The 26,859-nt window shown below is 44.2% G+C and overlaps 1 protein-coding gene, 1 long non-coding RNA gene and 1 pseudogene across 3 annotated transcripts; all 3 read left to right on the top strand.

Moving 5' to 3' along the window:
• The first annotated feature begins 264 nt into the window (after positions 1-264).
• On the top strand, positions 265-2,738 carry LOC136530350 (uncharacterized; annotated as a pseudogene).
• Positions 2,739-5,482: 2,744 nt separating this feature from the next.
• LOC136530351 (uncharacterized) lies at positions 5,483-10,019 on the top strand. Of its 2 annotated transcripts, XR_010777755.1 has the most exons (5): positions 5,483-5,605; positions 5,738-5,806; positions 5,909-6,804; positions 6,921-7,074; positions 7,800-10,019. It is a non-coding gene; the product is annotated as an uncharacterized lncRNA (long non-coding RNA). The 2 variants fall into 2 exon arrangements; XR_010777754.1 differs by having other exon boundaries at positions 6,921-10,019.
• A 4,321-nt stretch (positions 10,020-14,340) lies between these two features.
• LOC136530349 (F-box protein At5g03100-like) lies at positions 14,341-19,047 on the top strand. Its single transcript, XM_066523105.1, has 6 exons — positions 14,341-16,052; positions 16,136-16,462; positions 16,555-17,177; positions 17,306-17,467; positions 17,558-17,708; positions 18,810-19,047. The coding sequence occupies exons 2-6, from the start codon at positions 16,168-16,170 to the stop codon at positions 18,821-18,823; spliced, it is 1,245 nt and encodes a 414-aa protein (XP_066379202.1). The 5' UTR covers positions 14,341-16,052; positions 16,136-16,167; the 3' UTR covers positions 18,824-19,047.
• The last annotated feature ends 7,812 nt before the right edge of the window (positions 19,048-26,859 follow it).

The following is a 26,859-nucleotide window of genomic DNA, read 5'->3' as shown; positions in this document are numbered from 1 at the left end:
CGCCTCAAATAACGATTCTATGTCTTTCCGTATCCTGCAAAGGCCGGGCGCTGACAAACGCTCGCGGCCTGTTCGACAGAATGCCTCCAAGGAAGAAGAATGCCAAGAATCCGGCAATGGCGATGGCTGACGGCTTCGACCGACTTGGCGCGCTCCCGGACGAGGTGCTCCACCACGTGCTCTCCTTCCTCCGGGCTCAGGACGCCGTGCAGACGTGCGTGCTCGCCCGGCGCTGGCGCCACCTATGGAGGTTTGCCACTGGACTTCGCATCGGGTGAAGCGAGGACGATTGGGATGTCGTGCATGAGCTCCGTGAGTTTGTTGACAACCTGTTTCTGCTCCGTGGGCTCACACCTCTCGTCAAGTGCGAGTTCTCATTTGATGAATACCGCAGTGAGGACATGCCCCGCGTGATGCTCTGGATCAAGCACGCCATACAGTGTGAAGTACAGATGCTCCATCTTAGAAAGATTTGGTTTGAGCGGTGGCCTTTCATCTCCCAGCATTTGACAAAGCTAGATTTTGAAGACATGCTCTTGAAGGACAAGCTCTTTAACTTTACAAGCTCTTGTCCAGCACTGCAGAATCTGACTCTTACCAACTGCTTCATCGTCTGAGTCCTTAAAATATCTGAGCATCAGCGAGTGCCGTTTCAGCCGCAGGTTCTGCACTCATGTTTGTGCCCCAAGTCTCATTTCACTCCGTCTTGAGGATCACTGGTACAAGACTCCTGTGCTTGAGGGCATGCCATCATTAGTGGATGCAATTGTCAGAGTCATCCATGACTCTGCAGATTGCTGCACTTATTCAGACTATGGGGATTGTGGTTTTGAGGTCTGTGAGGATTGTTATGGTGACAAACATGAGAATGACAATTGCGTGCTGCTGGAAGGTTTATCAGAAGCTATGAGTTTGGCATTGGTAGCTGAAACAAAAACGGTGCGCTTCAAACCCTTTTCCTCTTTGACTCATCTATGTCAACTCGTGTAACTTGACTGCACTATACACATCAAGTTGTGGGCATCCGTAGACACTTGTACAGTCTTTTCATATGCCTTTCCACTGATTGGGTTTCTTGTATCATCATTTTTGCATTTTGACCATGACATTGCTTCATCTTTTATGTATCTTGTTCAGTTCATTTTCACAAGGGATTTGAAAAGGTGCCCCACATTTAACAAGTTGAAGACTTTACTACTAAATGAGTACTGGTGTCTGGCTCCTGGCTTCAGTGCACTAACTTGCATCCTCAAGCACACACCAGTTCTAGAGAAGCTCACTCTTCAACTTTTTTTGAAGGTTGACACTTTATTATTTACTTTAGCAGCATTAAAATTATTGTTAATTATCATTCTTGTTTAATTGTTCCCTTTGCCACAGGGACATAAACATGAGGTGGAAATGAAAGGAAGATACATTTCAATGCAGAAATCAGCGGCAATATCAGAATACCTTAAGACTGTTGAAGTCAAATGTAAAGCAATCAGCCCGAATGTTGTCAAAGTTTTGAAGTTCCTTTGCACATTTGGCATATGTAAGCCAACTTAGTGATTTTTTTTTCATTTGTTTCTAAATCTGAATTTTGCTCTCGTATACATAAAAAAAAGGAAGGAATAATGAATTTCATATGTTAGGATCACAAATTTAGTGAGAAATGAAGCTTCTCTAGAACTGGATTTGCTGATATAGACTGAGGTGCCCTGGATTTGCTGATGCCCAAAATATAAACGCAATTAGACAGCTGTGCTGATATAGACTGCTGTACTGATAGTTATTTAAATTTAATTGCATTTTATATACATAGCATAAAGCTTAATACTGCTGATTATGTTGACACAAAAAAATCTGAAATGATTAGTTCTGAGAAGAAATAGATTATGCGAGCGTGCTGCTTAGTTCAGTAGAATAACACAAACATGACCTTTTTTAGTTCCATGCACTATAGCTTTATTTGTGATTCTTCTCTTTGTTCATCCCGAGTTTGTATGACTCTATGTAATTGTCTATCAGCATCCGGTAGTAATATCTCTTTACTTGACCTCCCGTTGTTTCATTTTTTTTTTTGTTATGAACTTTGAAACATTAAACTCTGGTGTGGTGAGGGGGAAAAATCATTCTCTGCAGCTTTTTCAGGGAGCAGTTTACTAGCAAGATGCATTCTTGGTATTGTTGTTGGATTAAGCTAGAAAAGGTCAGAAAATAAGTCTAAGAAATGGTTATTATCAAATATAATCAATCTTCTGGGCTTCTGGCTAAGTTTCATGTTACTAGAATAAGTTAGACTTGAAACAAGCAGATTAAGCTGCATGCACCATAAACCTTTCCGTGCACTGAAATCCATCCTAGTATTTCATTTGCACTATCAACTGAACATTTTTATTCTCCTGATGGCTCCTGGAACTAAAATCATAAATTATTATGCCTCGTGCAGATTTCTGTGTTTGAGTAGGGGTCAGCAAATATGGATTAAGATTTAAGAGTGAATGTTGTGACAAGGCTGACTATTCAGATGGCTCCTGAATTTCAGAAATGTAAATCTTGAGCACGAAAGATGTTGTGACAAGGCTGCAATCATTTGTCTACAAAGAGTTCTTATGTGGGTTCTAATCGCAGGAACAATGTATAATTGGCATTCCCTCAAGCTTTTATTTATTAGATATTTAGATTCTGGGACCTGGTTTATTGTGTCATGCTATTCTTATTGCTCATTTGATTTTTATTTATTCCTCGTATTAATTATGCGGTTGTTTTTATCAAATTTTTCCTCATCAGCCCAGAGTGTGGAACATCACTTCTCTTGCAAATTACGAATGTTGCTGCAAACCATTGGTCAAAATAGCAAGGTACTATTGTCCATTTACATGGATAAAGAACCATTTGAAAATTTTGTAATGTAATATTGAAACTCGGAGCCCCCCCCACCTAAAATCATTGGTATGATTATGCTAGGCGTATATTAAAAAAGGATTTTGAAATTCGGTGTTACTATGTGAGCTACCCTTTTATTTACTTATGCTTTGTCAGGTTTTTTTTAATTCAACTAGGTTTGTGCATGTGTATTGCTATGGAGAAGAAAAATTCAGCACATTAAGAATAAATTTCACTGGTGGTCCTTAAATTTGTCTCAAATTCTCATCCGAGCCCCTGTGCTTGCAAATTGCACATTGCACTCTCTAAACCTTTCTATAGTTCTCATCTCGGTTCTGGTATGCAAATTGCATATTCGGCTCCTAAACTTCTGGAGTTCCAATGCGGAGCTTGTGGCCAGGGTGAGGTCTAGGTTGCGACCGATCCATGGATGTCTTGTCCATGGGTGAGCTCGGGCTCCTTTGAGCAATGGCGACCCTGCTGGTGGCACGGGTGTTCCACGTCCTTGTGCTTTTTGTCATACATACCCTACCTGCAAGCCAGATCTTGCTTCTCCCAGTGCGGTGGCGGTCATCCATGGGCGAGGAAGGATGGCAACGGATCGGGTTTGGTGCGGATATCCGCGGGTTTCGGGTTCTGCGGGTTCGGGTTTGGGGATGGTTTTTCACCCACGGTTTTCGGGTTCGGGGCCCCGAAACCAATCGGGTTCGGTTTCGGGTTTGGTTTTCCACCCGTGGATATCCAATGGATATCCGAAATAAATCATTTGGAATTAAAATTCATGTTTTATAATATACTAATAATAATTTGTTTACTTAGATTATTAAATTTATTTAAAGTTGACTCATGAAAATATTTATTATTTGTTGCCTCTTGTTTATACATGTGAATATGTGTATATATATCCGCGGGTTTCGGATATCCATTCGGGTTTCGGGTATCCGTTCGGGTTTCGGGTATCCGCGGGTTTGGTTTTGGTGATGGATTTCCACCCGAATCGGTTTTCGGGGCGGGTTCGGGTTTCGATTTCGGGTTTCGGTTTTGGGTGCACGGAGACTCCACCCGATCCGAACCCGACCCGTTGCCATCCTTAGGCAAGGTGAGCTCAGCACTCTTGGCCCAATGGTGGCTGTCAATGGAGCCCACTGCTCTTTGTGCTCGGTCCATGAGCGAGCCCACAGACCTCCTCTCCGCTCCCCTTGCTGCGGCAGACAGTCGAGTCCCTTGCTGATGGTGGATGACAGACGAAGAACAACCGGTCCATCCTCTCTCTACGTATCTCCAACCAAATAGAAAACAAAGATAACCTGGTACCCTTAATGGAACAAAGAGATTTGACCATCCCTTCCTATAAAATTAAGATGGAACTGTCTCGTTCCATCTTGTCTCGAAACCAAAGTACCAAACACAACCTTAGAGTCTCATCAGTCCCAAATCTCCACAAGATAAATCTTGCCTCTATATATCTACCCCCTCCATTACTGCTTTTGAGAATCATGCCAAACTCTCTTCTAATTTGTATATACTTGGTCGCTTTACGGTGAAACGAAATTATACAGCATATGCAAATTAATGTAGCTCTTTCTTGTTGTCGAAGCTGCCTAAGTTCAAAGTCCTTGATTTGGCATGGATTTCTTGTATTTTCTAATGATATAAGTGACGGATGAATCAACGGCAAAAAGAAAGTGATTCGAAAAGAATTGTGGTTTCCCCGGAAGTGTTGACTATCCTAAGGAAAAAGTCTACATCACCCCCCACCTTTCATACTTAGTTTAATTCACCCCCAACTATGAAACCGTCTGTTTTACCCCCTGAACTTTCCAAAACCGTCTATTTTACCCCCGGAGCGGTTTTTCAGCGGCGGGTTTGCTACAGTAACAACGGGTTTACTACAGTAACAGCGGGTTTGCTACAGTATCGCCGGTTTTGAATTTTTTTTATTTATTTTCGATGAATTTTTGAAAAATCATAGTAAATCATAGAAAAATCATAAAATGAAAAATCTAATTTTATTGGACTCCACATGAGTAGATCTACACAATGAATATATAATACAGTATGCTTTAGTACAAATTTTTTTTGTAGATTTAGATTAATTGGAAAATCTAATTACAGTATTCTAATTAATTACAGACAAAATTGGATTTTCCAATTAATCTAAGGCTACAGTAAAAATTTTGTACTAAAATATACCGTATTATATATTCACTATGTAGATCTACTCATGTGAAGTCCAATAAAATTAGATTTTTCATTTTATGATTTTTCTATGATTTTTCAAAAATTCACCGAAAATAAATAAAAAAAAAGAAAAATTCAAAACTGACAACACTGTTACTGTAGCAAAACCGTCGCTGAAAACCGCCCAGGGGGTAAAATAGACGGTTTTGGAAAGTTCAGGGGGTAAAACAGACGGTTTCAAAGTTTGAGGGTGAATTAGACTAAGTATGAAAGGTGGGGGTGAAGTAGACTTTTTCCACTATTCTAATGATGCAGCGATTGGTGGTCTGCCACCCTTCTTTCGTTCCCTGACGTGCGGGGCCACAAAATATGGGCCCACCTGTCGGTGTCTAGTTTCCCGCTATCGTGGCTTCGTACCCTCCCACCGGATGAATAACCGTCGTCTTCCTTCACTCTTTTCCCCACCCCACTACGCTCAACAGTTCTCCAGGCCTCGGGTTTCCTTGCCGCGAGATCGCAGACCAAGCTGCCGCCGGTGAGGACGTCAGGTCATCAGGTGAGGTGGCCGCCCATCCAATCCGTGCGCCCTTGCTCCATCTTCCTCCTCTGATCAGTTTGCACCCTCTCCTCAAGTCTCGCGTCTCCTTCGCCGTCTCTCGTCTGATGATATCGTTTCTTGATTCCGCAGCATCTTCGCCTGAAATCTCTGCTGATTCGTCCAAGCTACACGTCCTGGGGTGGCCGCCGTCAAGTTGAGGTAACCACAGGTCAAAGCCCCTCCTCCTGCTGGTTCCCATTCGCACCCTCCCCTCGCGTCTGCTGATCGTTTCATGGTCGACGCCCGCCACCTGCTCGGCAGAATGCATCCAGGGGAAAGTAGCAAGAGAGTTGTGCCTCCAGCGCTCGGCAGCGGAGGCAGCAGCGACGCCCTACCAGACGGCGTCCTGGAACACACATCCTTGGCTTCCTTCTGGCGCCGGAGGCCGTGCGGACGTGCGTGCTCGCCCGCCGCTGGCGCCACCTCTGGATTTCAGCCCCAGGCCTGTGCGTCGGGTGTCTCGGCCACAACGTACATGACCCGCCGCCGGTGGAGGAGTACCAGGAGTTGGTGGACCACCTGCTCCTCCTCCGCAGAGGTTCACCGCTGGACACGTGCGACTTTAGGCTGGGCCAGTTCCAGGACGACGACTCCGACGGGTGAACTTCTGGCTCTAGCACGTTATATCGTGCAAAGTCACGTCTTATCTCTACATGATCTCACGCTCCGTATCCATTGGGATTACTATCTTCTGCTACATGATCTGCCTCTTATCTCTAAGCACCTGACCAGGCTAGAGTTGTGCAGTGTATGGCTCCACAGCAACTTTCTTGACTTATCCAGCTGCCCGGCCTTGGAATATCTAGAGCTGCCTGTAGTTTCTTGATGGGCAAGAAGATATCGTCCGACTCCCTAAAGCATCTAAGCATCACGGACTCCCAATTCCATTGTTATTTCCGCACTTGCATTTATGCGCCTAATCTGGTTTCACTGTGCCTAGATGACCCTCGGTTCTCAAGTCCCATGCTCGACAGCATGCCGTTATTAGTGGAGGCATTTGTCCGGATAACCGAGGATTATCGGTACTTCTGTGACCTTTTGGTTGTCTTTGTGAGTCATGTGAAAGTGCTCGTGATGCCACTGGAAACAGTTGTGTGCTTTTCAAAGGTTTATCAAAAGCTAAGAGTTTGGTGTTAATGTGTACTACATCTGACTCGGTACGGTATACTTACACTTTGCCTTTTTATATTGATAAGTGATTGCTGAGTCATAACCTCATTTCTAAAGCATTGTCTACACCCTGATTTTGAACATTTGTTTTTGTTCACTACAGGGGCCTAAGTATGAAGTGGATATGAAAGGAAGCATCAGCCCAATGGAGCGATCAACTACAATTTCAGAACACCTTAACATAGTCAAAGTCAAGTGTCAGGCTGTTGATGAGAGAGTTCTCAAAATTTTGAAGCTCCTGTGTACCTTCAACATCCGTAAGCTAATTAGCAACTTTCCTCATGCTTCTACCTGAAAGTTCACTGCAAAATTATTGACAAATGAACACCCTGCACTGCTGCCACTGCATAGACATTTAGTTGGCAAATAAAATCTCAAAGTTACGTATACATGGAGTTATCGAGTTGAACATATTGCATAGATATTGAGACATTTATGTTGACTTCTAGAATAGTTCTGACTGTTTGACTTTGTTCTTACCATATTTGGCTTGTTAGTACTGAACAACAGAACAAATATCAGTTTTTAATTGCTCCAAGTAGTAACAGTGTAACATTCTCACATACTAGTGTTCTGCGGCCTCCCTTTTCTCTTGAAGGCTACTTAGTTATTACAGTTTATCATCGGTTATATGCACTACCACTATTGATTAAATCAGCTTTCACTCAATCCTTTACACAAGCCTGTTCATGCATTTGATTATCCAAGGAACTATTATTGCTTCTCCATACTTTTGTTGATTAAGCATACATTTGTTACCTCTTTCAGATATGTCATATGTGTCACAATCATTTCTGTGGTATCTTTACGTTGCAGCTTTTCTTCAGTCCTCACTGTGGCTAGAAGTTTGTTCATAGCTTATAGTAATGTGCCAGATCTATTTTTACGTTTTTATGTATTTTTCTCTGACACTTTTACCAGGTTTTAAGAGCGTAGAAATCCACATGTTTTCGGTTTCAATTTGTCTTTTTTATTTCCACAGATAGCAGGTTGCACTAATCTGAGAATAACCTGTGTCCACTTCCCGCTAGACCTGAAAGCAAGCTATCAAATGTTCTCTCCTTCTGAAAATTCAAACTTTCTGTATTCAGAAAACATGCGTGTTCTGCATTCTTCTGAAAGGGTAGTTTGCCTAGATGGATTCTAGTTCGGAGTTGAAATTGTTGAGTGTATCATGGTTAGATCGAAAACAATGTGTCAAACAATTGATCATGTTTTTTCATTCATTGTCAGGTTATTTGAACATTTCTATCAGGCTAGGCTGACTGCTAGTCGATTGAATTTCCTATTCAAGAAAGCCATTTCCTGCAGTTTTAGTAACTGAATTTCTGATCTTATAGATAACAATTAGCTCTGAGTACCGCCTTTCATTTTTGTGAAGATTTTGATTTTTGAAATGAGGCGCTAGAAATTTTGGGCTTTCAAGGGATCTACCTAAGGATGGCAACGGGGATTTACCCGTCGGGTATCGCCGGAACGTTCTCTTCCCCGCTACGGAGAATTCATCCCGTCCCCATCCCCGTTAACTGTCTCGGGTATAGATTCTTGCCCATCCCCGTACCCGTCGGGTATCGGTCGGGTAACAGATACCCGACGGGTACTGCATACCCAATAAACAAGGACACTTGGGGTCGCAGCTTTGCAATCGGAGACGTTTCTTCTTCACCCGGGTATAAGTGTCAGAGTCTCGGAGATGCCGAGGAGAAGGAGCGAGGTTGCGAGGAGGACGAGCAAAGGTGGCAGAGAGACCGAACTGAGGAAGCGAGGGGCACGAGCGCTCGTGAGGCAGGCGTGCTTGTGCTGCTGACGGAGATGGTGAGAAAAAATTGAACTAGGGTTCCTAGAACACACAAACTATATATATGATTGTTCAGATTTGGGGCAAAATACCTATGTTGAGCTTCTTTGGGCCTAATACTCGCATGACAACTCAAATAGTCGGGTTCCCCAACGGGTAACGGGGACGGGTAAACAGGGAACGTTCCCGTACCCGCTATACCCGTCGGGTATGGATTCTTGCCCATTTAGATGCCCGCGGTTAAAGATATGATCCCATCCCCGTCCCCTAATGGATCAAATACCCGTCGGGTATTGGGTATCGGGCCCGTTGCCATCTTTAGATCTACCATCTTTCACTTTAAGGAAATGCAAGGCTAAAGTTCGCTGCCAACAAGGTTGCCACCTCTTGTGTTACGCGTAATTGGGTGTGTCATGTCACTTATAAGCTTCTATAGTCGCACGAATGTGTGAGAAATGGCAGCACAAATTGTTCGGACAATTTAAATATCTAGTTTGTATCTGGCACATCATCTCACTGTCATTTCTTCTGCACAGAGATCATGAAGGTTTGTTTTATAATCTGGACCATTAATGTCCCTTCAGCATATACATGCTTTGGTTTAATGCCTATACGTTTGAGCTGGTAAGGTGACCTGTTGTCTTGTAGCAGTCAGTTCAATATCTCTCCGTGTTATTACGTGCAAAGGTTGAAAAGAACAAGATTGGAAAAGCAGAGATGACATGTCTCATTGGACATTTGGCAAATTTATATCCCGAAAAGACTGCCCTACACGCCAGGGCTTTACTCTTTTTACTGTTAGTGGTTAATTGGATAAAAGTAAAAGAGCAGTGGACAGCGGTGGAATATATGAAAAAGATATATTTCCGGCTCCATACCCTAAGACCACGGTTATATATCCTGGTGGAGAGCTGATGAGAATTACTTCTCCATTTACACTATAAGCCGAGAGCTTAAAAAAATCGATCTCCATCCCTTCCCACTCTTCTCAATTTATTTGCCACAGGAATCACTTCAGAATTGATTCTCAGAATTGATTCTCACCTGCTCCCCACCTTGCTCCCCCACCAGAATAACTCCTTCGGAGAATCAAGAGGTGAAACCTAAGAATCCGTAATGAGAGCTCTACCAAAGTGGCCCTATGCCCATATTTGGTTCAGCTTTTGGAAGACAAAATTCCTTCCTTTGTCCTAAAAAAAGTTGGGCTTCCTTTCTTAGCTCATTTATAGATTCTAAGTTACATATTTTAGATTTTTTTTGCATTTTCAATTTCTGTAGGATTGCAATTGACATGCAACTTCAACCGTATGCTTTTCTTGTTCCTATGTTTTTGAAAATCCTATGTCCCGAAGAGGCCCGTAGCCTCGAATCCTACTTTGGTTCCTCATATGGCCATTTCATCAGATTAGACCTCTAACGGTATTAGTGGGGGATAAAATGACGTTTTAACCTTTGGCAAAATAGGTATGTTCAATTTTTATATACTCGCTTCGTCCCTGAATAAATCAATTTCTATAGTTGTCTTTAATCAATCTTCATTTAAGTTTGACCGGATTTATAGAAAAGAGCAACATGATTTATGATACCAAATTAATATAATTAAATCTATTATAAACTATATTTTTTATAATATGTTTATTTGGTGTCACAAATATTTGTACTTGTTTGTATAAATGCAGTCAAAGATAAAAAAATAGACTTAAGACAATTTTATGAATTATTTTTTTCAGCGACAGGGAGTATTTTATTTTGATGATTATTTGAAAAAAGGGATCAAGTCCATTTTTGGCCCTTCTTTTAACACCTAACTGTAAACCGTCTAACTTTTACACTTCAACTGTCAAAGCCGCCTCCGGTGTTAAAATTGAATGGTTTTGATAGTTTCGGTGCCAAATTAGACAAGCAAGAGTTAAGGGGCAAAATGGACTTAATCAAGTACTTTAGTTTTTTTTAGACATTTATAAAAAAATATTTATCTAGATTTACTTATTGATAAATATTTACATGTATTAAAATATTTATTAGATAATGTGTAGATAAACATTTTGTGATAAAAATCCACTAAAAACACTCAAAAGTTGTCATTCTTTTTATGATAAAAAATCTCATAATGTGTAGATACATATTTTAATACATATAACTATTTATTAATAAGTAAATCTAAAGGTATAAAACTTTTCATAAATATCTAAAAAAACTAAAGTGCTTAATTAGGTCTATATTTGTTACTCAACTCTTGCTTTTGTCTAAATTTGGCACCTCAAATATTAAAACCGTTCAACTTTGACCTAAGATACAGTTTTGAGTGGTTTTTAGATAGCTCTGGGTCAAAATTAAAAGGATTTAGACAGTTGAGCTGTCAAAATTAGATGATGTTGTAGTTGGGTTAAAATTAGACAAAAACAAGGGACAAAAATGGATTTTATAATCCTTTAAAAAAGGCGCTACAGCTAAGACCTTGTTTAGTTCCTTTCCCTAAAGTTTAGTACATATCTTGGATATTTGGACACATGCATGGAGTATGAAATATAGACTAAAAAATAACTAATTACACAGATTGCGTCTAATTTGCGAGACGAATCTTTTAAGACTAATTAGACCATGATTTGACAATGTGGTAGTTATAGCTGGTTGAGGAGAGAGAACAGCGGTGAAATGACATTCTTGCCCTTACCGCTTTCTTCTTCCTCTCTCCCTTTCTCTTTTTTCTGTTTCCTGTCCATGGTGCGGCCGTGAAGGCGCACTCGAGCAGGCGGGGCCGCCGGGGTGCCACGACCGCTGACCAACCGCCTCCCACCGTTGACGTCGTACGCCAACGGATGAGGACCATAGCTGTCGGCGAGTTGTGCCTTGCCCCATTGCCGGCAAAATATCTCCGGCGAACCCCGCCGCCCCTCGGCTATTAAAGCCGGCCATGGCTGCGGAGGCCTCGTCTTGCCCCGTGCCGTGAGCTCCCACCACTTGAGCTGAAGCCGCTGCCGTCAACATCACCGCCGTCGCCGTGCTCTGCTCTGCTTGTTCCCTCTTCCTGGTCAGCCTCTCCCATCTGCTTCTCTTTTCCTTACCCTGCTTCTCTTTCCCTTACCCTGCTCTCCTCCACGTCGGGCGCCGTCACCGCGAGCCACCCGGTTAGCTCGCACCGAAGCTCCGACCGGCCTCGTGCCGGAGTGGAGTGCCGCCGCGACTGCCGTCGCTTGCACATGACGCCGTCAGCCTTTGCGCCGCCCTCACCTCGCACGCGCTGCCACCGCCGTGCTCTCCCCTGCTCCATCTCCATCTCTCTCCCTCTGCTTACTCGCTCTCTTTCTTTCCCCTTCCCTTCCCCGCCTTGCTCTGCTCCTCCCACCTAGAGCCGCCGCCGTCAGAGCTAAAGGACGTGCCTAGGCCAGGACCACTGAAGGGTCGAGATGGCGACTAGAGGGGGGGTGAATAGTCTTTTCTAAAACTTAATCGCGTCGGCTAACCGATACAAATGCGGAATTAAAACTATCGGTCTAGCCAAGACTATACCCCACTATATGTGTTCACTAGCACCTTGCAAAGATAACAATTATGCAACAAAGGTGCCGGGCTAGCTAGAGCTCTCTTAATCAATTCTAGGAGCAAGGTCACACAAACATATGCCACTAGTATTTTAAGCAATGGGGAGCTCCTACACATGCTAATAAGCAAAAGCACAAAGCTAACTAAGCTCACTAGTAATGCTCAATAATAAGGCAACCAATGCCTAATTAGAGAGCGCAAATACTTAGCTACACAAACTAAGCAATGTGACTAACAAGGTTACTAAAACCAAATTAGCTACGCAAGGGAGCTACTTCTATGCTACACAAGCAAGAAGTTAATTAGCAAGCTACACAAGCTATCTAATTACAAGAGCAACTACACAAGCTTAATATGTATAAAAGTAATTGCTAGCTTGTGAAATGGGGATGCAAACCAACGGGAGGAACAAGGTTGACACGATAATTTTTCTCCCGAGGTTCACGTGTTTGCCAACACGCTAGTCCCCGTTGTGTCGACCGCTCACTTGGTGGTTCGGCGGCTAATTAGCATCACCCGCTAAGCCCGCACATCGGGCGCCGCAAGAACCTACCCCTTGAGTGAGGGTAGCTCAATGACACGCTTTACTAGAGTTGCTCTTCGCGTCTCCCGCGGGGCGAGCATAATGCCCTCACAAGCACTTCTCTGGAGCGCCGCACAAGCTTCTTGCGGGCTTCGACAGAGACCACCACCAAGCCGTCTAGGAGGTGGCAACCTCCAAGAGTAACAAGCACCACCGGCTTGCAACTCAATCACCTAGTGCCACTCGATGCAACCTCACGATGCAATCGCACTAGAATCGCTCACTCACACAATCGGATGATCACTATCAAGTATGTGTGATATGGAGGGCTCCCAAGCACTCACAAGCATGGACACTAAGTCCCCTTAGGTGCTCTGCACCAGCCATGGTCGAAGGCCACTTCTATTTATAGCCCCAAGGGCTAAACTAGCCGTTACCCCTTCACTGGGCGTTTTTCGGGCCGACCGGACGCTCCGGTCGTGTTGACCGGAGGCTGGACCTCAGCGTCCGGTCGCCCGCAGATGGCCACGTGTCCCGATTCCAACGGTCACTTGACCTGACCGGACGCAGCAGCTTCAACTGACCGGACGCTGGACCCCAGCGTTCGGTCGTTTCTAGTAAGCTCCCCGAGGCGTATTTCTTCGACCGGACGCGTCCGGTCCACCTTGACCGGACACAGACCAGCGTCCGGTGCAATACCCTCGGTACTGTGCCGACCGACCAGCTCGACCGGACGCAGCCTATCAGCGTCCGGTGCTTTCAGACCCAGCGTCCGGTCAGTTGACCGACGCCAACGTCTTCGCGACCAACTCGTTTTCACTTCTAACTTCTTCACCCTTGCTCAAATATGCCAACCACCAAGAGTATGCATCCGGCGCAATAGAAAATAGGCATTCCATTTTCCCGAAAGCGCCAAATCCTGCCGACCCAAACCCATCTCAACCCTGCAAACACCACCTCCTTTGTAAATGTGTCAACACCACCAAGTGTACACCACCATGTGTATGTGTGTTAGCTTTTTACAATCATTTCCCAAAGGATGTTAGCCACTCAACTTGCCACGCCACTCGATCCTAGCGACGATGCAAAGTTAGATCACTCGAGTGGCACTAGATGACCGATATGCAAATAAGTTTGCTCCTCTTGATAGTACGGCCATCTATCCTAAACCCGGTCATGAACTTCTCTACACACCTATGACCGGTGAAATGAAATGTCCTAGGTTATACCTTTGCCTTGCGCATTCCATTCCATCTCCTCCAATGTTGATGCAACATATGCACCAACATGATCAACAATGATATGATCCACTTCATATCATCACGTGATCATATTGGTTCATCGATCTTGACTTTACTTGCCCTTCACCGTTGCCATCGTCCATCGGCGCCAAGTCTTGCTCAAGCTTCACCGCCACGCGGTCCATCACTCCAAAGCCTTCGACTTGCCCTTCACGCTTACAACCGGTCCATCAAGCCAAGTCTTGTCTTGATCTTCTCCACCTTGATCACATGACTCAATGTCATGTCTCATGTGCATTTAAGCTCCTTCATCATCACATGTGTGAGCTTTGCAACATCTCTAAGCCATTTTCACTTTCATGGCATATGTTGCTCACACACATGTACCTGTGGACTAATCACCTGTGTATCTCACATAAACACAATTAGTCCACCTAAGTTGTCACTCAATTACCAAAACCAAACAAGGACCTTTCAACCACGCGCGGAGCCATGCTCTGCCCAAACAAGGGCTGGGCGGAGAAGCGGACGAGGCCACGGGGGCTTGGCTCGTGGCGGCAGCAGGTCAGCGGGCTATAGCGGCACACGAGCTCCGAAGCAGCCTCCTCCACCACACTAAGCTACCGGGATGTCCTGCTCCGTGCTTGTCTTCGAGGCGCCGCCGCCCACCTGCGCCCGCGCCGGCCTAGAGAAGGGGCGCTCATCTGTTGCTCCAGGCAGGCGTAGCTCGTCTGTGGCCAGGGATGCACGACCTCCACTGGCGAGGAAGCAGAGACCACGAGCAGAGGAGGCACGGGGTCGCGGTGAGAAGAGGAGGAAGAAATAGATGACAGGTGGGGCCTGCGCGTCAGTGAGAGGGAGAGGGGCGGACCCAACTGTGGCTCAGGGGCATCGGATGTCAAAATGAAAATTTCTCTCTCCTCATCCGGCTGCAACCGGTCCGTGGTGTCCTGTGGCCTAATTTCATCGAACCAGAGTGTCTTCTGTCAAACTGCTAAAAACAAGGTGTCCGCCAGCAAAGGCCCATCACTTTGAATGTCCGCTAGATAATTGTCCCTTCTTTTTATGATAAAAATCTCATAATGTGTAGATAAATATTTTAATACATATAAATATTTACTAATAAGTAAATCTAAAGGTATAAAACTTTTCATAAATCTATAAACTCTATAAAGCTAAACCCCACTAGCTATTTCTCTAAATATGCAAGATGTCCACCTAATCAGTCCACTATCGGATGTATTTATGACCAACTAGCATTTGCAATTATGATCTACATGTCAGCAAGATACATCATCCAATAACATGTATTTAGTTGTCCACATCAACTAGCCACGTCATCCACTAACATTAACTTATAATTGTCTATTTCTCTAAACATGCAATCTGTCCACCTAATCAGTCCACTATCGGATGTATTTATGACTAACTAGTATTTGCAATTATGATCTACATGTCAGTAAGACACATCATCTACTAACATGCATTTAGTTGTCCACATCAGCGTGTCACGTCATCCACGAACATTAACTTATAATTGTTGATCCCTTTGTATAAGTAATTTTATTTTTATCATTAATTCTGCTGCAACGAGGGTATTCACCTAGTATTAAAAAACTAAAGTACTTAATTAGGTCTATATTTGTTACTCAACTCTTGCTTTTGTCTAAATTTGGCACTCAAATATTAAAACCGTTCAACTTTGACTTAAGATACAGTTTTGAGCGGTTTTTAGATAGCTCTGGGTCAAAATTAAAAGGATTTAGACAGTTGAGCTGTTAAAATTAGATGATGTTGTAGTTGGGTTAAAATTAGACAAAAACAAGGGACAAAAATAGACTTTATAATCCTTTTAAAATGGCGCTACAGCTAAAAGCTATCGTGGCTGCAAAATATGATATGTGGAGCCCGCTTGTCAGTGCGGCTACTCGACTCCCAGAGTCCCACTGCCTCGTGGCTCGTGCCCTGCTTCGCCTCGACACTTCCGTTTCCCCACCACCCCTCTCAGATTCTGACTCCAGTGCTGACCACCGGCAGGCCGGCACTCTCGGCCTGAAATTTCTTCTGCTTCTCCCAAGCTCCACACGTCTCGGGTGAGATTACAGCTAAAGCAGCCGCCGGAGAGTTGAGGTGGTGGCCGCCATCCGAATCCGCCTTCCTTCTCTGCTCGCTTTGCACCGCCTCTAATCGTTTCTTCTTTCTTGGTTCCGCAGCGTCAGTCGGCGCCCACCACCTGCTTGACAGAATGCATCGAGTAAAAAACAGCAAGATGGCGGTGCCTCCGGCGGATGGCAGCGGATGCAGCATAGACGCCATGCCAGACGGCATCCTCGAGCACATCCTCGGCTTCCTGCCGGCTCCGGAGTCCGTGCGGACATGCGTGCTTGCTCGGCGCTGGCGCCATCTCTGGAGGTTCGCCACGGGAATGCGTGTCGGGTGCGGCAGTGACGATGATTTCCTGACGCCGGCGAAGGAGCGCCGGGAGTTCATGGACCACGTGCTCCTCGGTGGAGAATCGCCCCTCGACACGTGCGAGTTCAGCAGCATGTTCGCTTGATCATATCTGTGTTTTCCTCGTACAACAAAACAGCACCAGCCGGCTTATAAGCCATGTAAACGATCAAGCGAACAGGTGAGCTCGGTGAGTTCCAGCACGAGGACGTGCGCCGGGTCAACCACTGGCTCCGGCATGCTATGATGCGCAAAGTGCGTGTGTTCAGTCTCAATATGTCTCCAGTGGAGGCTCCAACTCCATACCTCGAGCTAGATGATCAGCCGCTCGCTTCCCAGCACTTGACAAGGCTAGATCTCTCTTATGTACAGGCCCGCAACAGTTTCCTCGACTTCTCGAGCTGCCTGTCGTTGGAGAATCTAGTGCTGCGATACTGTGAGTTCTGGTCTGCCACCATGATTTCATCCAAGTCACTGAAACATCTAGCCATCATTAGCTGCAGTATCACAGCTTCCGCATCCGAGCATCCCCGCCTCCGAATTTATGCCCCACATTTGGTTTCTCTTCACATAGATGATATTGAGGGGAGAACTCCCGTTCTTGACAGCATGCCATCATTAGTGGAGGCTTTTGTCCGAATAATTGATGATTGTGAGGATACTTGTGACAAACTACTGGATAACTCAGAGTGTGGTTGTGAGTACTGCACCACTTCTGGTAATGGCGGTGATGATAACCATTGTGTGCTTCTAAAAGGTTTATCAGAAGCTAAGGATTTGGAGTTGATTTCTTCACCAGAATTGGTACGCCTACATTTTTCCCTCAGTTATTTATGACAAGTCGCTCCCCCTTTTCCCTCAATTTTAGATGCATTCTCACAAACTAGGCTTATTTCAGATCATTTCGTCTTATTTGCTTGCAATTTGTCCAGTTTATCTTCAAAATGGATTTGAGACTGTGCCCTACATTTAGCAAGTTAAAGACTCTGTTTCTCAATGAGTACTGGTGTATGCCTGATGACTTCACTCCGTTAGCTTGTATCCTTGAACACTCACCAGTTCTAGAGGAGCTCACACTTGAGCTCTTTTGTGAGGTACGTGCTTTATTAATGAACAATTGCTGCCTATACGAATAGTTACACTGCTGATTGTTCTTGAGAAGAGAATGTTTCATTTCATTGCAGAGTTCTGAGTATGAAGTGGAAATGGAAGGAAGATTTAGTGTGGAACGACCAACTAAAATTTCAGAACACCTTGACATTGTTGAAGTCAAGTGTCAAGATGTTGATAAGAGAGTTCTCAAAGTTTTAAAGTTCCTGTGTACCTTTAACATACGTAAGCTAACCTGCAACTTCACTCGTGCTTCTGTCCATATGTTCACTAGAAAAATCAGGAATGCTAGAAGCAAAGATACAAAACTGTTCACCAAGATATAATGGAGTTATGTGTGTTATCTAAATTAAGTTGCATTGCATAGACATTAAGATGGTATATTGATTTCTAGAATAGTTCTAAACCTTTACTTAATGAGTTTGGAATGGACACAAATGACTCAATTGACTTGTTCTGACAATATTCTAGCTTTCTGGTTAGTACTAGTGAACAATAGCACCAATACCATTGTTTAGTTGTTCTAAGCAATAACACAGCATGTTGACTTGCCTCCCACTTTTCTTATAGTCTCCAGTGAATTGCTTCTCCATTTAATTGACTGCGGATACATTTACTCACCCTTTTCAGTAATCATTTTATATGTATGTGTGTAACAAACATAAGCATGGTATTCTTACACTGTAGCTTTCTTCTTCAATCTTATTTGTTTCTTGGAATATGTGCATAACTTACTAATCAGTATAATATAGTTGCATGTCTGATTTATTTTTTTACCTGTTTTTTTTAAGTATCCTCTGCTCTGCAACTGCTTATGGCATTAACCTTAGCCCCCTGCTTAAGATTGTAGAAGCATGTGCTCGCATGTGTTTTCTATGTTGATCTGAATTTTCGTGTTTCTACGGGTTGCACATTTATGAAAATAGTCTGTGCCCCCTTCTTTTTGCTCCCATTGTCCATCCGTTGCCTTGCATCTGAACTGTAGCATATAATTGTGTTCTTCGTTTTGAAGGTTCAAATTCTGTGTTCAGAAAACATGTACTCTGCATTCTTCTTTAAGGACAGTTTACCTCGATGTGTACTAGTTCGAAGTAGAAACAGAGTGTGTATGGCTAAGAAACTGTCTGTCAAACACAGGTCAATGTTTTGGTTTACTGTCAAGTTAATTGAACATGTTAATCAGATTAGGCTGAATGTTTATCAAGTGAATTTCTTATCCGAGGAAGCCTGTTTCTGCATTTTTTTAGCCTGTGTCAAGCAATTGAATTTGTGTTTCTATACATAATAATCACTATAAACTTATTTTAACTTACACTTTTTTTACAGGTTTCAGTTTTTAATCAGAGGTGCATTGATCTTCTGCTGCTCACCGTTAGGGAATGCAAGGCTATAGTTCGCTGCGGCAAGGCTGCCATCTTTTGTATATGCATGGGTAACTGGGTATGATATGTCAGTTTTAGATTTGCAGTCCCACGAACGTGTAAACTGGCATCATATATCGTTCACTACTTCAAATGACACAATGATGTGCCACTCCATGTGACCTTAATCATTTTGCAATCAGTTCACGATGATTTGTTTGACAATATGATCCAAATAGTGTGCTTTTAGCATACTTTGATCCACGTTGAGCCGAGCTGGGAGCTGCCACGTGACCTCTTTTGAGGGCCATTTGGGCTTTTCGATTGATGTTCACTGCAATCAGTTGAGTTACCTGTGTTATTGTGTGATACTATTCCAATGGTCTTCACATAGCAAGATTGGAATGAAAAACAGGGCATGCTCATTTTGACGTAGGGAAATTATATTCACAAGACCGTAATTGTTGGACCTATTGCTCCTAGTAAATTTTTCTTGTTTTTTGATCAACTATTTGAAGCAGGGCAGTCAAGGACATTGTAAGAGTTCTTCTCGGAATGGTGACCTTAACCCCCCAAAAAATACGGAGAGGCTAGCGTCCGGACGCATGCCCACGCCTGCTGTCCACTTAGATTCGCGCGCCGCCTGCGATGGCACTGTTTCACACACGCACACAGGACGGCCCCACACCGTCCGGATGACTCACCCCTGCCCCTCGGCTTAATCCTCGCGCGGACGCGTCAGGTGCCGATCACCTCCACCTCATCGGACTCCTCTGCTGAGGAATCGCGCGGACCTCTTCCACACTGGCGCCGCGCGGCCAGCTCCTCCTCCCCACACCGCTGACGGCGACCTGCGCCTCCTCCCCACGTCGGAGGCCGCAGCCTGGCCTGCTGCCCTCGTTGACACCAAATTTGGCGGTGTGTACTTGCAATATGAAACACTTGCTGAAACATACAACTGAAAATAGATGAAATATTTGGAACATACGTTTGAAACATATGTGTGTCACTACAATATATTCAACATCAAGATAAAAACACCTTGCAACATACGTCTAAAGCAGATGAAACATTTCGAATAGACGCTTGCAACATACCTATGAAACACTGGCAATATATGCAACATATGCAACATTTCGATCTACATTTGCAACATCCATATGAAACTCTTGCAACATACCTTTAAAACATCTGAAACACTTAAAACATACATTTGCAACATACGCTTTCAGCGCAACATCTCCTTGTTGAGGTCGCGCATCGCGGTGGGCACGGTGAAAGGTCGAGATGACGAACTAGAGGGGGTGAATAGTCATTTCTAAATTTAATCGCGTCGGCTAACCGAATCAAATGCGGAATTAAAACAATCGGTCTAGCCAAGACTACACCCCTCTATCTATGTTCTCTAGCACCATATAAAGATCCTAATTAGGCAATAAAGGTGCCAAGCTAGCTAGAGCTCACCTATCCAATTTTAGGAGCAAGGTCACACAAACCTATGCCACTAGTATTTTGCACACCGGGGAGCTCCTATACAATTCTAGTAAGCAAAAGCACAAAGCTCCTAAGCTCACTAGCAATGCTTAATAACAAGGCAACCAATGCCAAATTAGAGAGCGCAAATACTTAGCTACACAAACTAAGCAATGTGACTAATAAGGTTACACAAACTAAATTAGCTACGCAAAGAAGCTACTTCTATGCTACACAAGCAAGAAGGTAACTAGTGAGCTACACAAGCTAACTAATTACAAGAGCAACTACACAAGCACAATGTATATGAAAGTAAATACAAGCTTGTGTAACGAGGATGCAAACCAATGGGAATACAAGGATGACACGATGATTTTTATCCTGAGGTTCACGTGCTTACCAACATGCTAGTCCCAGTTGAGACAAGCTCCAAGGTTGCCGCCGGTCCTCTTGCTAGTGGTGACCCACAAGTCACACTCTCCCACATGGAGTGCTTACCACAAGCTCTATCACTTGACCCGGTCGGACTACTTGTCACCCTTCGCCTCTCGCTCTACTAGAGTTGCTCTTCGCGGCTCCCGTGGGGCGATCACAATGCCCTTCACAAAGCTCTTCTCCGGAGCACCGAACAAGCTTCTTGCGGGCTTCGACGGAGACCACCACCAAGCTATCTACGAGGTGGCAACCTCTAAGAGTAACAAGCACCACCGGCTTGCAACTCGATCACCTAATGCCACTCGATGCAACCTCACGATGAAATCGCACTAGAATCGCTCACTCACTCGATTGGATGAACACTATCAAGCTCAAGTGAGTTAGAGGGCTCCCAAGCACCACCACATAAGCCACCAAGGCTCTAGTGTGCTCCCCTCTACTCAGCTCTCGGGCAAAGGCGACCAACACTTCTATTTATAGCCCCACGGGCTAAAATAGCCGTTACCCCTTCACTGGACATTTTTTGGGCTGACCGAACGCGTCGGTCAGATCGACTGGACGCACCAGGCCCTACGTCCGGTCACTCCTGGCTGTCCACATGGCGCCCGCGTTCAACGTTACGCGTTGATCTCCAATGGTCTACTACCACGCACCAACGATCAAGTGATGACCGGACGCACCTCTGTGCCAAGACCGGATACGCCACCGCCTGAGTTCGGTCATTTCCAGAGAGCTCCCCGAACCTCTGTTTTGCAACCGGACACGTCTGCTCCTACACGACCGGACGCAGACCAGCGTCCGATCAGCTCTGCACCCGCGCACCAACTCTAGCGCCGCCTATGTCACCGTACGTCAGCATGACCGGACACGGCTCCTGCACACCTATGACCGGTGAAATAAAATGCCCTAGGTTATACCTTTGCCTTATAAATTCCATTCCATCTCCTCCATTGTTGATGCAACACATGCACCAACCAATCACCAAATGATATGATCCACTTCATATCATCACTTGACCGTATTGGTTCATCGATCTTGACTTCACTTGCTTTTCACTGTTGCCTTCGTCCATCGGCGCCAAGTCTTGCTCAAGCTTCACTGCCACGCGATCCATCGCTCCAAAGCCTCTAACTTGCCCTTCACGCTTGCAACCGGTCCATCAAGCCAAGTCATGTCTTGATCTTCTCCACCTTGATCACATGACTCAATGTCATGTCTCATGTGCAATGAGCTCCTTCATCATCACATGTGTGAGCTTTGCAACATCTTCGAACCATTTCCACCTCCATGGCATATGTTGCTCACACACATGTACCTATGAACTAATCACCTGTGTATCTCACATAAACACAATTACTCCACCTAGGGTTGTCACTCAATTACCAAAGCCAAACAAGGACCTTTTAATCTCCCCCTTTTTGGTAATTGATGACAACTCTACAAAGATATGGAAATTAAGCTCTTTTGGATTCATGTTGCTTGCCCAAGCAATTTTACCATGTGTAAATAATTTAGGACAAGTACCACAAACCTGAAATGGTAGTATTAGCTCCCCTTACATATGTGCTAGAGTGTTTGATTTGAAGCTCGCACATATGCATAGATTGGAATTGTGGGAGAGTAATTACTACCAATTGATGCTAAGGTGTATAGAATAAACCTTTAAAGTGTGATACCAATCGGAGTTGCACTTTTAACACCATCCTTAGCACCATGAGTAGCTAGACAACAAAAAAACTAGAAAACCCCGTGAGATCAACATTATAAGCAAGGTTCTAGTACCACGTGTAAAAATACAAGTCTAGATACCATCCTATGCATGCTAGTTATCAAATCATCATTCAAGTTCTACGACTAGCATACACCACACAAGCATGCATATCAAATTTAAAAAATTTATGCAATGCAAGCAAGCACATGACTATGCACATATCAAATGTGTCACACCCAATTTTAAGGATAAAATTGAATGCATAAAACTCATGTGTGTCCAGGGATCAGTCACACACATAAGTTGACAAATTACAAAAAGTATCATCACGGTGTATCTTACATCACGATTAATACCATCACATAGTATTACACAACACAGCGGAAAATAAAAAGGTAGCTCTCTCGTGGTAGTTCCAACACAGGGATGGTCAACTGGTTGACCTCAAGCCTAGAAGTCCTCTGGAAACTCCTCATATCCATTGACATATGTTACCCATCCGGGATTTTTATCCAAATATTGAAAGTAAACAAGCGTAAGTACTTCTCGTACTTAACAAGATAACATGGGGTTATGAAAGCTCAAAAAGGGTGACTCTGGTTTACTGCGGTTAGCACTTTTAGTAAGTCAAGATTTTATCATCAACTATTATCAAGTTATGCTTAAGCTCCAATTAAACCCACATGATTAGATATCAGAATCAATTGAATCATATTATCATCGTAGAACATCATAAATGAACAACAATAAGTAACCATTTATTCTGTGAGTTTTTTGGGCCGCTCGTGACCGTGAGCACGGCTATTATAACAGTTTGTAACACTCTGCAGAGGTTGTGCACATTCACCGTGAGTCGTGATTCCCATATGCCCGGGTTAATTACTCCCATAACACTACCAAGGTGAGCAGGCGGGGTACACTATGAAGCCATTTCATAGGTTTCTCTAACAAGTTAGGGCCGCTAGGTTTCCTCGGCAGGCAGATGTAGGAACCCCCCTTTCCTATGGCACATTTCCATCGCGGCTATACACATAGGAACAGAGGCAGTCCTATATCCAACGTGGCAAGCCCCTTTTGCGCCATAAAGGTAGCCTCTAATAAGCTAGAAAAGGTCCTATTACTGAGCTAAAGTCAGAGCCATGTGACCCTCACGGTTGCACTGTCAGTCCGAGCTTTTACCGACAGATAAGTCCTTATGGAGGGCCAAAAGCATCATGATCAAAAGTCATTTGCTCCTTCGCCCTATAATTCAGTTGTTTAAAAGCAAATTTTACCTTTTCGTTCTATAGAACCATTTGTCATTATGTAGATCATGTACAGTTATATTGAGCGCTAGCAAACTACCCATATGCATATAACACATAGGAGACAAGGAAACTGGATAATCAACCACTAGGATGTCCTTACGGTTATCAAAATTAGACACATGCAAATGAGAAATTAATAAATGGTGAATAGGACATCAAGGTAGATCCCATGCTATACTTGCCTTGGTTAACAAACTCCTGCTGGTCCTGCTGGTCGTCAAAGAACTCTCGGTCTCCAACATTCTCCTCACCGTCTGAACTCGACCAACAAAGCAACAAACAAGCATCCCAAAGGCAATCATGCAAAGCAAATAATTATGGGATTAGAACAGTACACCAGGGCATAAAAACAAGATAAAAAGGTTCTTAAAAAGAATCTACGTCTTTCTACAATCACATAGACATGAAGTTCACAAAAAACGGAGCTAAAACACGAAAGTTATGAATTAAACATGATTTCCTATAGCAATTTATTTAATTAAATCTAACCTCAAAATTTAAATGTTTCAAACATGTTTGACAGTGGTATTAACATGTAGAGAACTTAATTACGAACCTAACGCAATTTGAACGGGTCGATTCGGAGCTAAAATGACGATTTTATAAGCAAAACAATACAGTGGCATTTCTGTAATTAGAATGAACTATTTTCGAATTTAAATAAAATCAAATCTGGGATATTTAAATCGGCCGTGGACTGCGGGTTCAAATTGCCAAAACTTGGGGGTCTCTTTAGCAAAATGGCCCACGAAGGGGTATCGGCCATCCAAGGCCATTGGATCAAGGATGGACGGCTCAGATTAGAGATGAGAGGGAGAGAGAAAACCGGCGGCCGGAAATAGTGCCGGCATGGCGGGGCTCCATGGCCGGCGGCGAGGAGGTCATCGGCGAGCAGGAAATAAGGCCTTCGGGCCACAGTTCGATGAACCGAGGGAGCCGGGGGAGAGAGGAGGTGAAGGCGACCTCGCCCAGGCCGAGAACGCGGCCAGAGGACGCAGTCGGTGGGGTGGTCGCCATGGCCGGCGACGTGAAGGTCCCAGGCGCACACGAAATGGGCCCTAGAGGCCATGAAACACGAAATTAAAGGCATGAGGAGAAGGAGGGGAACAAGGGGGTCTCACCGCGGATGAAAACGAAGACAAAGGCGGCTCGGGGATGGTGGTTTCCGAGCTCGGCGGATCCCGGCACTTCTCTGTGCGGCGGTTGCGGCTTCCGCGCGCTTAGGCGAGTGCGAGAGTGGAGCGAGGGAGGCAGCAGGGAGAGCGGTGATGGGCTCGGCTTCTTTTATAGAGGCCGGGCGCAGGGACGCTCCCACGACATGAGGGCGGGCGTGGCAGCAGCGGTTGCGGCTTGACCGCGCGCGATGCGGGAGGTGGGAGACAGCGCCGACAAGCAGGCCCAGGCGGTCAGCGACAGAGAAGGAGAGGAGGACGCAGCGGTTTCTCGCTCGAGTGGGCCAGCCCAGGAAGAGAAAGGGAAGAAGGGGAAGGAAGGGAGGCGAGCGGGCCGACGGGGGAAATGGGCCAGCAGGCCAAAAATGAGGAAGGGAGGGGGAGGGAAAAGAATTTCCTTTTCTTTTTCCAAATCAAATTTCCAAATTCATTTCCAAATGATTTTTGAATCTTTTTGAGTTTAAATCATAACCACTCAACATATTAAATAAAATGCTGCAGCATGAGTGCATCAACATGTATCTATCCTTATGATTGATTTTAAGTTCACAAAAAAATATTATTTTCCTATATTTTAATGCACACATAATTGCATAAATAAATCAAATTTAACTATTTTTAAAAAATGCAAATTTTAGGGTGTTACAATTCTACCCCCCTTAAGATGAATCTCATCCTCGAGATTCAGATGATTGCTTACTCAAACAGTTGTGGATAAGACTTTCGCAAATCCTCTTCTCTTTCCCAAGTAGCCTCATCCTCTATATACCGATTCCACTGTACCTTGCACATTTTTATAACTCGGCTCCTTGTAACTCTTTCTGCCGTCTGTAAGATCTTTATCGGATACTCTTCATATGTGAGATCTTCCTTAACAGCTAGTTCTTCTAAAGGAATCTACTCTTCTGGTACTCGCAAACACTTCTTTAACTGAGAAACATGAAACACATCATGCACACCTGACAAACTCTCAGGCAGTTCCAACTGATAGGCTACTTCTCCACGTCTCTCTAGGATCTTGAAAGGTCCAATATACCTCGGTGCCAACTTTCCATTCATATTGAATCTTTTCACACTTCTCATTGGTGACACCTTCAAGTACACATAATCTCCAACTTCGAAAGTCAGCTCTCTTCTGCGAGTATCAGCGTAACTCTTCTATTAGGACTGAGCCACTCTCAAGTTGTCTCTAATCATTCTCACTTGTTCTTCTGCGTCTCTAAGGACATCAGGTCTAAACACTTGAGTTTCACCAGTCTGATTCTAGAACAAAGGCGTTCTACATTTACGCCCATACAGCGCCTCAAAAGGTGACATCTTGAGACTCTTTTGGTAACTGTTGTTGTATGAGAACTTAGCATATGGCAAACTCTTGTCCCAACTAGTACCATACTACAGCGCACAAGCTCTCAACATATCTTCCAAAATCTGGTTGATCCTTTCAGTCTGTCCATCAGTTTGTGGGTGGTAAGCAGAACTGAAATTCAACTTTGTCCCCAAGGATCTATGTACTTTCTGCCAGAATTGCGACATAAACTGAGTGCCTCTATCAGACACAATTTTCTTGGGAACACCATGTAAGCACACTATCCTTTCCATGTACAACTCTGCTAGCCTTGCACCTGTATAGGTAGTCTTGACTAGTAGAAAGTGAGCAACCTTGGTGAGTCGATCCACTATTACCCATATTGAATCATAACCTCTTTGAGTGCGGGGCAAACCTACGATAAAGTCCATACCAACTTCTTCCCATTTCCATTCAGGAATCTTCATTGGTTGTAGCAACCCTGCAGGTCTTTGATGCTCAGCTTTCACCCTTTGACAAGTGTCACACAAAGCCACATACTCTGCCATATCTCTCTTCAAACTATACCACCAATACTTCTCTTTGAGATTCAAATACATCTTGGTACTTCC

This window comes from Miscanthus floridulus, unplaced genomic scaffold (assembly GCF_019320115.1).
Source record: "Miscanthus floridulus cultivar M001 unplaced genomic scaffold, ASM1932011v1 fs_112_1_2, whole genome shotgun sequence".
Classification (NCBI taxonomy): domain Eukaryota; kingdom Viridiplantae; phylum Streptophyta; class Magnoliopsida; order Poales; family Poaceae; genus Miscanthus; species Miscanthus floridulus.
This window is presented reverse-complemented; position numbering and strand designations above follow the sequence as displayed.